The sequence below is a fragment of the Ciconia boyciana genome, chromosome 15, assembly GCF_034638445.1.
Source record: "Ciconia boyciana chromosome 15, ASM3463844v1, whole genome shotgun sequence".
NCBI classification, from domain to species: Eukaryota; Metazoa; Chordata; class Aves; order Ciconiiformes; family Ciconiidae; genus Ciconia; species Ciconia boyciana.
The window spans coordinates 8,069,546-8,083,955 of record NC_132948.1 but is presented as its reverse complement, the minus strand read 5'-3'; the positions used below and the strand labels follow the sequence as shown (position 1 = coordinate 8,083,955).

General features: G+C 53.5%; 1 protein-coding gene across 1 annotated transcript; it reads left to right on the top strand.

Moving 5' to 3' along the window:
- Positions 1-510: 510 nt before the first annotated feature.
- On the top strand, positions 511-10,160 carry DAO (D-amino acid oxidase). The gene is made up of 11 exons (XM_072880210.1): positions 511-527; positions 1,908-2,113; positions 2,232-2,346; positions 2,699-2,775; positions 3,217-3,282; positions 4,134-4,200; positions 4,722-4,814; positions 5,411-5,493; positions 7,351-7,468; positions 8,329-8,427; positions 9,998-10,160. Exons 2-11 carry the CDS (start codon positions 1,920-1,922, stop codon positions 10,127-10,129), a joined length of 1,044 nt encoding a protein of 347 aa, XP_072736311.1. The 5' UTR covers positions 511-527; positions 1,908-1,919; the 3' UTR covers positions 10,130-10,160.
- Positions 10,161-14,410: the final 4,250 nt, after the last annotated feature.

Here is a 14,410-nt window from a genome sequence, read left to right as displayed (position 1 = left end):
CTTAGAAATGAGAAACGAAGCCATCTGATCCCTGAGAGGGGGAAGCTGGGTGGCACAGCGCCTGGGGTCTATCGGGAGGGGGACAACTTCTCTCCTACCATGCGAAAAACAACACCCCAGCATCCAATTTTCCTGCATCCCACAGGAATCCGGTGGCTGGGGAGTCCCGTCCCCATGTCCCCATCCGCCAGGACCCATGCGGGCAGCCAGCAGTCACCATGGTGACAAGTGTCAATGATGGCATTTTGCCACGGACCGTGGTGACCCCATTTTCTTTTCAGAGGAGTGACTCTGGGGCCGGCTGCCAGCGGCGTGCGGGGTTCGGCGCGGGGGACTCCACCTCCCCGGGTCCAGAGCAAAGACTTTGGCCCCGTTGCCCGTGGGCGGGCTGTGATCCCGCTGCCCTTGGCACTTAGACCTTGCACTGCGGGCAGTTTGCTGGGCTGTAAACAAGCCGCCCTGAGAAGGTGCCTCTGTGAAGTCTCTGAAAACCGCGGCGGCTGCCCCGAGGACCACGCATTCTGCAGGTAAGCTGGTGAAAAATGTCTGTTTCCGTTATTTATTGACCGGCGAGGCGGATACCTCCTTGGCTGGCGCTGCAGGGGCAGCCTGGGGCAAGTCCCCGTGGCTGCAGGTAGAGGAGGCGGCCGCGGTTCCTGCAGGCCGTGGGTTACAAAACCACAGCAGATGGGAAGCAGCGTGGCTCTCCCGCTGCCTCTGGTGCTTCACCGTCCCGATGACTCATCCCTCCATCCCAGCAAATGTCAGTCCCACTGCGGGCTGCCTTTCACAGCAGGGATGCTGCGCTTCACCTTGTCCAAATAAAACTATGGGCTAGAATTTACTCATGCTGCCCAGCACCAGGTCTGGCGTGCTGCTGGCATCCTTCCCCCTACCCACACTTTGGCAGCTGAGTGTCCAGGGATGTGACCCAGGCTGAGGTGATCTGTCCCTTTGTACCCCCGGCCCTTCCTCGAATAGGTCCTTGGCCGCTCTCTGCCCAGACGGTGACCACAGGGCTTTTTCCAGGCTGCAAGGCAGGAAAGCTCTGTCGAGGGGGAAGAGCCAGGGGACCGAGGGCAGCTGCGGACCCTCTTTGCAGCCGGCGTTTACAAACAGCGGTTCTCCCAGCCGGTGCCCGGAAGGGTTTGGGGTGGTGGCACAGCCGCCCTCATGTGCAGGCAGCCCTGAGGGCAACAGCGGCGTGAGGAGCCGTCCTTGCATTTATTGCATCTGGCATTGCTCCCTGGAAAACACCCGTTGTTTCCCATTTCTTTTATCTGTGCCCACAGATAAAAGAAACTGCTTTTTATCTGTGCTGGGGAGAATTAGGAGCGCCCTGGAACAGGGCTGGGTTGCTGGGCATGGAGGGCTCACGCCGTTCCGTGGGAGACGGGGCAAGTGGGTGGGTGCACCCACCTCTCCCTGGCTGCTTGCCCTCAGCGTGCTAGCTGCTGGAAGGGAGGGAGAGGAGGATGCCGATGGCCGTGCCGCTCTGCCCCGTGCTGCTGCAGGGGACGAAACAACTGTGGGTCTTTCTGCCAGGCAGAGGAGCGTGGCCATGAGCTGCTGAGCCGCAGCTTTAGTGCTCACGAGCACCAGGGCTGTGAGCAATGGAGAACTGTTCCCCTGCCACCGTGGCAAACTACACCCCCCTCATCCGTGATTTCAGTGCCCGGTCAGCACAGGCAGGTGTTGAAGAGGATTTGGGAGGCTTTACAAGAAATCCACACAAATACACCAAGAGCAGCTCAGCCCCTTCCCCGCAGCCCAGCTCCGCTCCAGCTGCAGAGCTGAGGCCAGGTCGGGTCCTGCAGGAGCTGATGCCTTCCCTCCCGGGAAGCCCCGGCTTGTCCAAGCAGCTCCCCAGCCCCGGCACTGCCCTTCTGGTGTTCTCCCTCCTGCAGAGAGCCGGAGCCATGCGCGTGGCCATCATTGGGGCCGGGGTGATCGGCCTCTCCACTGCCCTGTGCATCCACGAGCAGTACCAGAGCCTGGTGCCCTCCCTGGAGATGGAGGTCTACGCAGACCGCTACACGCCCCACACCACCAGCGACGGGGCCGCTGGCTTGTGGCAGCCCTACCTGAGCGACCACGGCAACCTGCAGGAGACGTAAGTGAGGATGAGGAGGAGGAGGAGGCTGGTGGCGTGTCCCCCTGGCATGCCCGTTGGTGCACAGGCACAGCTCCATGGGGCTGGCAGAGCCACCGCTCACCTGTTTTCGTTGCAGGCTCTGGAATAAAGAGACGTTTGATTACCTCCTCGGGCACTTGGGCTCACCGGCAGCGAAGGAAATGGGACTTTTCCTAATTTCTGGCTACAACCTGTTTACGCAGCCGGTGCCGGTAAGGAGCAAGTCACAGCCAGGGCTGGGAAGGGCTCCAGCTCGGAGGCTGCCCGGGGGCAGGCAGGGTTGTACTTCTTCCCAGACGATGCTCTGAATGCTTCCGAATCCTTCCAAGTTTGTCTTGTGACAGTTTGCCCGGGACACGGTGTTTTCTGTGCCCCCGATGCAATATTGGTATGAAGTAAGGGCTGAGCCCTCCGAGGGTGGGAGCTGGCAGAGCCTCCCCAGCTGCAGCTGCACGCCCACCCGCGCTCCTTTGGGGTGGGCTGTGTCCCCCCCACAGCTTCTGTCCCACGATGGCACGGCGATTTGGGTTCATTAATGAGCTTGGACCTTTTTCCCTACTGCAGGACCCGTCTTGGAAGAACATTGTCCTGGGATTCAGGAACTTGACACCAAAAGAGCTTGAACTCTTCCCTGGTTACAGGTATTTTTCAGTCTGTTTTCCAGAGAGTCACTGATGTGCTTTCCCCCCGGCAGGACGGGTATGGCTGGACGGTCCCAGATGCCTCCCTGTCAAGGGGCAGCAAGGGCGAGAAACTGCAGGCGCCGAAGTGGCCTTGCTTCGTTACAGCTGCTTCCCTTAAAATAAGTAGGAAACACCACAAACAAGCCAAAAAAGCAGCAGCCCAGCAGGGAACCATTCCAGCTCCTCTTTTACTTCAACAGATATTGTCAAACTGGGGGAAGAAAATCCGGAGAAGGTGTTGTATGCTGTAAACAGAGGGAAAAAATCATGCACTTGTTGTGCAAGGGGGATTTGGGATCCCAGAGCTGCAGCGGCTGTCGGGAGCACCGGGGCAGGAGGTGGCTGCTCGTGTAAAGCTGCTGTGGGTCCTTATGGCTTCCTCTCCTCATCTGCTTTCAGCTACGGCTGGTTCAACACGGCGCTGATGCTGGAGTGCAGGAGCTATCTGCCCTGGCTCACCAACAAGTGAGTGCGGAGCTGCCACGGCACTGGGGCCGGGGCCGTGCCAGTGCGGGAGAGCTGCCGCTCCCCCCAATTTCTCTGGCCGGCAGGACATGGGAGGCAGGTGTGGATTTTCATCCTGCACATCAGGTGTTGTCCGGGATCCTTCTCTCATGCCAAGTTGGTGGCTGAGTTTAGGTGGCATTGATTTTACGTGGCCGCCCCGTGTCCTGCTGCACCTCTGACCTGCTCAGCTCGAAAATGCTGGTGCTGGTCGCTTCCATGTGACAGCACCCACAGGGGACCTGAGCATCCTCCCCTGCTCTCGGCAGCCCTCGCCCTGTGCCCCACAGCAGCGCAGGGGCGAGGGCACGGCGGAATGAGCCGAAGGAGCGGGGAGGCAGGGATGCATCCCTGGGAAGCGGGCAGAAGAGTCTGGAATTCCAGCTCATTGCCCCAGTGGGGTAACAGACTCCCCGCTTCAACAGTTAGCCCAGGAGTGTAGTTTTGCATGGTAAAAATTCACGTAATGGGATACTTAGAGCTGCATCTGAGCACTTGGCAGCTTTTAGCTGTGGGAGTATTTCAGGCTTGGTTTTGTTCTTGTCATTTCTAACATGGAGCAGGTGCCCTATCCACAGCAGAAGGTCTGGGCTCTGATGCAGGGCTTAGCAGGACTGGTCACCCTCGGTAGCTCTGGGCCGTTAGGGAAATGAGCTAATGACTGGAGACTGTTAGGAGCCACCAAGAAGACCGCGACTGTTTATTACAAGGAGCAACAAGCCGTACCTACTCTGGGTATCAATTACAGGCGCTGATTTGAACGGTACATTTGCTTTTAATTTGCCGGTAACAAATGAACTCATTCTTCCCAGGTTAACGCAGAGAGGAGTGAAGTTTTTCCATAAGAAGGTGGAATCTTTCCAGGAGGTGAGTGGCGATGTCGAGCCGGGGCAGAGTGGGGCAGCGGGCACAGAGTGGGGCAGCGGGCCCCGTCCCGGCGTGGAGAAGCAGCATCCAGCAGGCACGTGCTGCTCCGCGATGTCCCTTGGCATGAGCGAGGGGCCAGGGGACAGCGGCAAGACTACGCCAAGATGTAGGAAACAAATTCTACCAGGAAAGATAAAGGCTCTTGGGCATCAAGAGATGCCTGAGAGGGGATGGGGTAGCGCATTTGGCCGGCACTGAGCGAAGATGCAGCCAAGCATCGGCAGTACAGCTTTCTCTTAAACTGCAAACATTCTCCTTGCCTGCACACATGGGGTCTCTGCGGGAGCCGTGCCAGGGAAGCTATGCCCTGGATCCGGCCCTTATGGTTTATTCATTACCAGGCTGTTGGACCGAGTACTTGGCTTGGCTTTGATGCAGGAATCTCGTGCCCCCGTGGGTAGCGCCCTCGGAAGCATCGCCGTGTGCGCGTTGCTCACTGCGCCGCGTCTGTCTCTCATTAGATGTTTGCCCAGGGCATGGATGTTGTAATAAACTGCACCGGGGTGCGTGCGGGGGAGCTGCAGCCCGACCCGGAGCTACAGCCCGGCCGTGGACAGGTCATAAAGGTGAGGTGGGTGCAGGGCTTGTGTCCCCTCTCTTTTTTCTGGAGGAGCCATTTGTTAGCCATTCGTTATCTCATAAGAGATATGCCCTCTGGGGCAAATCGTGGGCTTGTGGGCTGGACCCGCACTGGGATCAGGTCCTGATTCCCAGCAAACGATGGTCATGTAAAACCCTCGTGTGGGGGGGGGGCAGAGCAGAAAACCTGGATCCTGTTCCTGGTTCAGCCGTGGGGATGCCCCGAGTCTCCAGCCCATTTCTTGGTCAGGTGAAGGTGGGGGGAGGCCAGAGGCATAACGCTAGTAATAAAAAGACGTAAAATCCTTGGGAGAAGAGGATGATTATTTGGGGAAACACAGACTCACGCCAGATAGGAAGCTCCTCTGCTTGCCTACCTGCCCTCCCATCTCCCTGCCTTCCCATGGCGGCAGCGCAGGGAAGCCAGTGCCGTGGTGTACGTAGAGCCTGAGCAGAAGGGAGGGCAACACATGTGGACCCCGGCATCCGTGTTCACCGAGCTGCCCACGTCCCTCCTGCTGCCTCCCCGAGCTGGGGACCCCGCTCTCCAGCTGCCACCGACCCTCTCCCCTTCGTCTCCCAGGTCCTGGCCCCGTGGGTGAAGCATTTCATCATCACTCACGACATCGAATCTGGTATCTACAACTCGCCGTACGTCATACCAGGGTAGGTGACAGCGGGCGAGGCAGGGTCTGGCTGGCGTTAGCGATGCTCTGCTGTCAGCGCTCCTAAAGCACCGGCTCAGACGCGGCTCCCTGTTGATGTCTGCCCTGCAGCACCCCTGTTGCAGCAGCCCTGGGTTCATACCTGGCCTGATGATGCTTTTATTTGCTGCGTGGGAGGAGAGCAGAAGGATGTGGGCAGGCAAAGCGAGGGAGCTCCCACGGTCAGCACAGGGAGCGCGAGCTCCCCGCACAGACCCAGGTCGGGACTTGGACACGAGGGGGGCCCGGGCTGGTCCTGGGCTCCTGGGCTCTCGGATCTGGCAGCGCCTGGGGCTTCAATGTCCCTGGTCCTGTCCTTTTCCAAGGAACAAATCCTGCCAAAGCAAAACGCCAATCCTGGCCAGGTCCTCAAAAGAGCCAAGCACTGACAAAGGGGCAAATATTTTGGGGGAGTTCTTTTGATCTTATTTGGGGAAGACCTTCACATTTGTACCCATCTTTTTTATCAATGGTGTCGACAAAACTGCTGTACAGCAGCTCATTGTGAGGAAAGGCACTTCTAATTCATGCTCCCATTAAGACCAGTGGCAGGAATCCTTTTTACTTTAATAAAAGCCTACCCTAAAAAGCTCAGCCTTCCCCTCACTGTTACCCTGAGCTGCGCCTGCGGCTGTTGGTGAGACGTCTCCTGGGGCGTCCCGTTTGGTTTAGCACCCATGCAGGGCTCCCTGCCGCCTCCCTGCAAGAACCGAGGAGGAATCCCAGGGGAAAACCTTATTTCTGTGTCCCTATAGGGATGAGGAGGGCTGAAATGAGATCCTGGCCCCAAAAGCACCATCTCCAGAGCTCAGCGAGCGGCAGTGGCTGTGCCCAGGCAGAGCCCAGCTTCCAGCACTTATCTTCCACTTTCCACCTGCTTCCCACCAGCAGCTTTCTTAGGGGAGTCGGGATCTATTTGAGACAGCAGCATATGCATGTACCCAGGGAGCTAAATTGCAGGATAAATAAATATATGTCTGCCGTTCATCCCGCCTCTGTTTCCTCCTGAGAGCAGCCATCTACCCTGCTTTGGCAATGGAGAGGGTTTTTTAAGCTGTAATTTGAATGCTGCATTCCTGGCACTTCCTATTGTGCTAATATTTCAGGATTAGGCAAGAAGCCATTATGTAAATAGGAACTTTGAATGGTCACAGACCCCAAAGTATTCCGAGTGATTTCTGCTCACAGTCCCAACTACATATGAATTCCTCCCCCTGTGTTTATTTTAGCTTGAGCTGTCATAGCTGGGCACCAGGCTGGCTCCCACGGGTAGCAGCCGGGTCCGGCACTCGCACATGGAGGACACCTCTTCCATGCTGGAGAGCTCGGCCCCGGGCATTCAGCCCTTTTGTCTTTGTGCTTCCCAGGGCTCAAGCAAGGTTTTGGAAGGGTCCAGCAGGTACAGACACCCCCAGCCTTAACCTGTCTCTTGTCCTCTGTTAATCCGCAGGCGTTTTGGGGTGGCAGGAACAGAAATCTCTTTCTTTGTGTTGCCCACTGCAGGCATCCTGCTCCTTCCAACTCTCTTCCCAGCCAGGCAGGAGCAGACCTGTTTGACAGAAGATGAAATTAGGTGTTTGGTTTGCCCAGGCGAGGGCCTTTGGTGTGCTGATAGTATTTAATGAATGGCTTGCTCATGAGCAGACATGCAGGCACTGCTCTGTTGCCTGCTTGGCATGAGAGTTTCTCTGGCAGGAATATGTTGCAGGCTCAGGGCGTAGCAGGACCCATAAATCACACATGTCCCTCCGTGTGATGGCCCAGCAAGGGACGGCTGGGGACACTCACCACCATTTATCCCCTTTGGCTCTTGGTGCAGGAGTGAGTTCACGGTCTTGGGAGGGATCTATCAGCATGGCAACTGGAATGAAGAAAACAGCACCCAGGATCACAAAACCATCTGGGAGAACTGCTGCAGGCTGCTCCCTGCTCTCCAGGTGGGTGACCCCGGCCCAACGCCCACCACCATGAGGCACCCCTGGGGAGGGAGGGGGCATGGAGAACCTGGGTGCAGCTGAGGCCGCCGGGGAAGGATGCTGAGGACAAACCACCTGCCTTCAGCAGGCCAGGAGAGCTGCAAAGCGACCATTGCTTATGCAGTGTCAGCCACCGCGCTGAGAAATGCGCCAGTGACGGGTGAAGCATGCACATAGAGTAACCCCGGGCTTTTTGCGTGCACCCCACAGCAGCACGTAGCACTCGGCAAGAGGGTGAAACACAGCGGGGTGGCACAGCTCGGTGTTTGTGCGTGCCTGGCAGTGTTTATCATGCACATCTCGGGCTCTGTGCACCCGGCTGATCGACAGGCAGGGTCTGGGGCTGGCATTACTTTTGAGACAAGGTTTGTAGGAAAAAGGAATTACTGATATAGCTGGTAAAAAATTAGAACAAAAGCTTAGAACCAGCGCTTTGGTCGTGGTGTGTGTGTCCCCTGCCTTTTGGTGCTGCTGCATTAGAGAAAGGCCGGTGTGTGGCGAGGCTGGTTTGTATCTGCTCCTGACGCTGCCGTTGTGCCCTGGGTTAGAGGAAAGGCAGCGTGGGGCTTTGGCACAGCCGTTTGCCTTGCCAGCTCTGCTGCAGGCTGGCGATGTGCGGGCTGTGATCCGAAATTGCTCTGCCCAGTCGCCCCTTGCAGCATCACAGGAGCCGGTGCAGCAGCGGGGAGGGGGGAGCCTCTGTCCCCGCTCATTGCAAGAGCCCTCATCTCACGGATCGCTTAGTGTGGTTGTTGGGGTGACATTTGGCTGCTGTAATTCGGAGAAATGCTGTGCGGGCGCTGATGTGGTTTTGCTTTCAGAAAGCAAAGATTGTAGAGGAGTGGAGCGGCTTGAGACCAGCGCGCCCCTGGGTTCGCTTGGAGCGGGAGACCGTCCGCCACGGGCATTTCCAGGCAGAGGTACCATGCACAGCCCCCAGATGCCGAGTGCCATTAACCACCACGCTAATTGTGCATCAGTCACTGTGACCTTGGCAGTGCAACACCAACATCCAGCTAATGCGGCTGCTCTTCAGCCCGCAGCCGCGCTGCCCTGTGTTCATCGGTCCTTGCTCCATCTCCCCTCTAATAACGGGTGCATCTTTGAGGCAGTTTCAGCCCAGTGTCAGAGATAAGTGTCAAAGATATTAAGTTTTGATGGATTTTACGGGGAGAGTGGGCAGGGAGTGCTTCTGCCAAAAGAAAACCTGCAGCTGGAGCTTAGTCCTTAATAGACACCAAAAAACCCATATGGGAGAAAAACTCTGGCACGGGCTCTGCTGCTCCCAGAACCACACAAGGCACAAGTGAACCATGTTTTGGTGTCAGCATTTAAAGCAGTGTGGTTTTCTGCTGGGAGCCTGTAAGTGTGCAGCCCTCGTGCATGCAAACTTCATGCCTCCATTTAATAAAACCCAATACGCAGTTTTTAATAAAATGCTCAGGGTCTCCAGCACTGACACCAGGTTGTTGGTGCAAAAGATTGGGCTTCTCCAGATTTCTTCCAGTTCGAAGCTCAGCAGCAGCATGAAATGAAACATGGTGAAGGCACAGAGGGACACTGGTGGGGCTGTAGCTGCCGTGGGGCTCTGAAAAATTCAGCTGCCTTTGTGTAGGTAAAGCTGGGTGCCTAGTGTCAAGCTTCCCCAGGGCAATGGCTCTTTAAATTGCCTTGCACTGCTAGTATATCTTTTAAGAGAAAGGAGACCGGGATGGCATGAGTTTCAGTGTGCCATCTGTTCTCGGACCCTCAGCACAGCACCTTTTCATGTAGGACCACATCACTCCTTAGCGCTGTCGCCTGAACGCTCATCAGCAGACCTGCAGAGGGAATCCTTGATTCGATTGTGTGCATATGTCTCTGTACAGCTTGGAAGAAGAGATTAAAGCTCCAAAGGGGATGGCGACTGCAAAATGTAATTAAATGTAATGAAAATATATTTAATTTTTAGCTGGAGAGTCTTGGAAAGAAAACAGTGTATTTAGGCTAAGCCGAGATCACGGTTCAAAGCAATGCTGTATTTGAATTAATTTACGGATCACTCCGTTCCTTTATCAGCACATCATATCTGCGCTGCCTTGGCACAGGAGAGGTGTAGCTATTGATCCCAGCGGTGAGTCAGGGCTCCCTGAAGCAAAGTAGTTTACCTTGGCAGGAACAAACACTAGGTAGGACGTAACATTGTGCTCTGAGGAACACGGCTGTGAGCCCCGCTGCTGCGTTTCGGGGCTGCTGGAGCAGCAGATGCAGAGGATGCTCCAGGGCCCCGCTGAACCACGCGGAGTTTCTCCTGCCTCTCCAGCGGCTTTTGGAGGGAGGGAAAGAGCAGTGGTCGCTGAGCTGTGCACCAGGAGCTCCCAGATCCTGGTCTTTGGTCAATCCAAAGACACTAAGGACATTCCCAGCCACTGTCGTGGCTCCTTGCTGCCCTTAGCTCCAGAGGGCTCCTGCACAGCTTTCCCAGCACTGATCCCTTCTCTTCTCCCCTAGGTGATACACAACTATGGCCACAGCGGGTTCGGCATCACCATCCACTGGGGCTGTGCCATGGCAGCAGCCAGGCTATTTGGGAGCATCCTCCAGGAGAAGAAGCTGGCCAGCCCGCCACAGCCCCGCTTGTGAGTTGCCTGCTCACCTGGGATTATCGTGACAGCAGTAGCTTAGAAATCACAGCAGAAAGATGCGAATAACACAGTGATACGAGTGGGCTGTTCAACCCTCCCGCCAGCTCCAACACTGGTTCGTAGTGTCTCATTTTCAGGTTGCTGCCAGTTCTGTCACTGCCGTTTGCCAGACGGCTGAGTTCCCTCCACCCTGGCCTTGCACAACCTACCTAAAGGAAGTGCTTTAAAATATGGACTAATTATCTGTGACAAAGTGCACTTCTGTCCTGGGGATCAGTCTGCAAAGGGCAGGCAGGGTTCAGCTGAAATCTCAACAGTCCTGCAGTTCATCTGCACGGTGGGACAGGATCTGAAACTGAGCCAGTGCCACCTGAGGTCTTCACTGACTGCTCCGACACCCAGCATGTAATTAGATTTGCAAGCTTCCCCCAGGAGGCAAAAGCTCCTTAGTAGGAAGAAGCTCTGAAGCTCCCAGGGAAGTAACAACAGCTCTAAAAGCACGTGCTTTAGTTACAATAGCTTTTCTTACATTCATGCCAGGACAAAGCACGGGTCTACAGCACCTGGTTAGTGTATCTGGCAATAGACAGCAGCACTTGCCTAAAATGGGCTTTCCAAATGATGTTTTTAGCAACAAAAGCAACATGTTCCAGCCCTGTGTACTTGCCAGACTCTATATATAGCAGAGAGCATACGCAAAATAGCTGTTCTCGTCCCTAAAACTCCCACGGGCCCTTCAGTTTCTCATTTCCTCCAGCCGTGAGACACGGCTGGAGCAGCAGCTCTGAGAGAGGAGCTGACCCGGGGTAGGTTGTGCCTCCCGAAGGAGTTGGGGACAGCTCCCAGGAGGGTACCACTTTTCGGGGGTGTTCAGTGCCGCTGTTAGGGACCCAATGCACTGTTCTGAAGACAGAGTTTGGCCGATTTTTCCATGCCACTCATCTTTCCTGCTCTAAAAAAACATCACAGACAAGGTACTGAATGGTCAAGAAGCATTAGCCTCAAATCCAAAGGCTAGCGGTTGTCCCAAGCCCGGCACACAGTGCCTGGCTCACTCTCCTCCACAGATAAGCCAACTATTTCGTACTCATCTGTGGTGCAGCTTCTCTCCCCCTCTGACTCCATGTGCCAGAAATAGCTCATCAACCTGATCTGTGATGTACCAGGCAGCTGCACCTAGTGAATGAGGGATGCTGCGGTGCAGCTGGGCTCGTTTTACCTCCTGGCACCTGGATTTAAAACAGTCCCATGAGCAGTGCATGCTTCCTGGCCACAGCCTGCCACCAGAGTCGCTCCCTGTCGAAGGACCCATCTCCTGACATGCTGCTTCAGTTTCACCAAGGAAAAGAGAAACTTGTGAGGGCTTTGTAGGAAGCGATGAGCGCTCAGTGCTGCTGGAGGTGGTCCACGCACACGAGATCTGCTGCCCCGTGGGCGCATACGAGACTGGTCTCATTTTCAGCAGTGCTATGGAGGTTAGCATGCCAGCACAGCCATGGCCCTGGGAGACCTTCCAGCGACCTCATTTTCCACTGAACACTATGTGACTGTTGTGTACTTCTCCAGCTTATGCACCCTGAGCAGTCAGAAAGCTCTGACGAGCTTTGCTCAGTGCATCTGCTAATTGTCTGCCCTTTTACAAAAGCAGCAACAGTTGCTCTCACGTGAGGGCCAGAATTTCTCAGTGGCTGCTGCCCTGTCCCCTTCCCTTCCTCTCTTCGTTTTGTAAAGCTGCAGGACGGTCGTGTTTGCCTCTGCTATGACGCCTGCAGTGCTGGCAAAGTGACATGGTGTGGGAATTCTCGTGCCTGTGGCACTCGAGTCCAAGGCAATGACTTGCTGTTGAAGGCTCCAATGAGAGCAGGTGCTGAAGTTCCTCTGACTGCAATTTTGGCCTAACACTGATGCTCCTCACGTCCTTGCAAAGTATAAACCACCTTATGATAGCTGTGGTCATTTGTGCTTTCTGGTTGTCGCTTGACTGCAGAACACGGTCACCTAGGCCAGCCCGGTCCAGCTGCTGCCGCAGCAGAGGTGACAGGAAACTGTTGGCTGCTATGGAGCTATGGCACAGGCTGGGGCTGACCAGTGTCCGTCGTCAGAAGGCAGCGGAGCGTGGGGGTGCGTTGAAGAGCCTGCTGTTGTCTGCTAGCTGAGGCACCTCTGCAGTGCGCTTAAAAAACAAAGGTAGACATAGGAAAATTAGGAGCCCCTGTCATGTCCAGTCTGTCTGTCAAAAAAGGGTTTCCCACTTTATCTGGCAGCTCACCTGATATATTGCAGCCACATTCAAAGGGGTATAATCAAGAAAAGGATCGAAAAAGGAAAACAATAGCTGGAGAAAATTTACCATTGATTAATGCTAAACCTAATGGTCTGTGATACCACTTCGGCAGAAGCCATTCAGCAAAATAGCATCCACTCGATTTCACTTATTCCAAATATGAGAGATTAAGGGCCATATTGTCCTCCCATTTGCACTGCTGTAAATCCAAAACCACTCATCCATTTTCAGAAGAGCTACACTGGATTAGCAGGGGGGTATCAAATCATTGTATAGCTTGCAATAAGCAGTTGATTCTTCTGATCTTAGAGCCTATAGAAGCAGCTGTCCTGTGATCTTACACGGCCTCTTAGAAAACAAACAGAAATTATTAGATGTGTAATTTCATTTGCAGTCTAATTTTGCTTATTTTCTAAAAGGCCACAATTTAATATGTGTGCACAATAAAGATAATATTCAAATATCTCGTGGGTGATGCTTTCTCTTCTTAATGATGACATGCATAGGGCCTCAAATGCTAATTCCGTAGAAACATCCCAGTAGATCATCATTCCATGTCTCCCCACACGTTTCCTGAACGTTTCATCCTGCAGGAGGAAGAGCCGTCATTTCAGATTCTGTGTAGACAAATGAACCTGAAATACCATCGTGTGAAATTACGTGGTTGCCTGCGTGTTGTTGCTAGTAGCCCCCGGGCTATTAAGAACTCACACTCCCGTACAGAAATGTTTGGGACACTCACGTAGCTCAGCTGATCACCCTGTTTTGAGACTAGGTGACAGGAAAGGTATTTTACACTGCTGGCAGCCATGGATGAAGCACCGTGGGACAGAAGAGTCACGAGACTGAAGTTCACTTTTGTGGCAAGGGTAAGGTAAGAGAGTCAGTGGGATGTCTGGACAGCTACTGCACATACTTTCTTGACAAGCACAAAACGCCATCTCCAGCGGCCAGCATCAGCACATTTTACAAACTCAGTTCTCAACAACGATTGCCTGTGACACAGAACAAAGCTGGAAATACATCAAGTATCAGTAAAGTTATCCTCTGTAAGCAAACAGCAGCTCTGGCATTTTGGAAAACAGAATGAGCTTTAGAAATGGCTGAGGATGCCAAAAAGTTCACAGAAAACACAGAAGAATGAATATTCTCCCTAAGTATTGCTTCCACGGTACAAACCCTTCTGTAGTTACCAACTGTTTCCATTCCCAGAAATAAGACTCTTCATCCCAGTGGACTGTCAACGGCTGCACAAGCTGTGAGAGGAAGATTAATGCACGCTGAGATGAGAACACACTGTATTAGCATGCAAAGTATCTGCAGATTGTTAGTAATTTTGACTCAGACATGAACACCTTATGTTTGTAAATTACTGGACATCAAAATAAGAATATCATTTAAAGGGTAGAGGAATACAGTCAGGGTTATGCACTTAATTATCTTTTATAAAAACAAGATAGGTAAAAGAAAATTTACATTAAAAAGTAAATCAATAGAAGGAACCCTCCCTGCCCCAAAGTCCAGACACATGCTAAGCCACCTCCTCCCAACACGACTTTGTGATCTACAATCACATATTGCAGCATTAAAGGCATTGCTAGAAATTACCCATAGGCAAGAAGCAAAACTGACTGGGTTTTGTTGTCCAAACTGAATTAAATGCAAAAGGCAACTAAAGATCTTAAGATAATTTAGAAAATATTTAGCTGTAGTTATCTATGAGGTTACTTATAATGCGAGCATGAATCCTGTGACTTTCCTTTATGTCCAAATGCACAAAACACACACACAAAACGAGTCAGATCTGCAGAGTGCCGAGCCCTTGCATATCCAGCTGAGCCCACAGAGCAGCATATATCTCAAAGCTCTGAACATCAAGACAAAAAAAGGGTAAAGTTACTGACCCTTCGTAAAAGTCCCATAGAACAGCCAAAAGCATTTTTACTGAAAAAACTATTTATTTGTTTAACATAAAATATCTAGTGTGGAATTAAA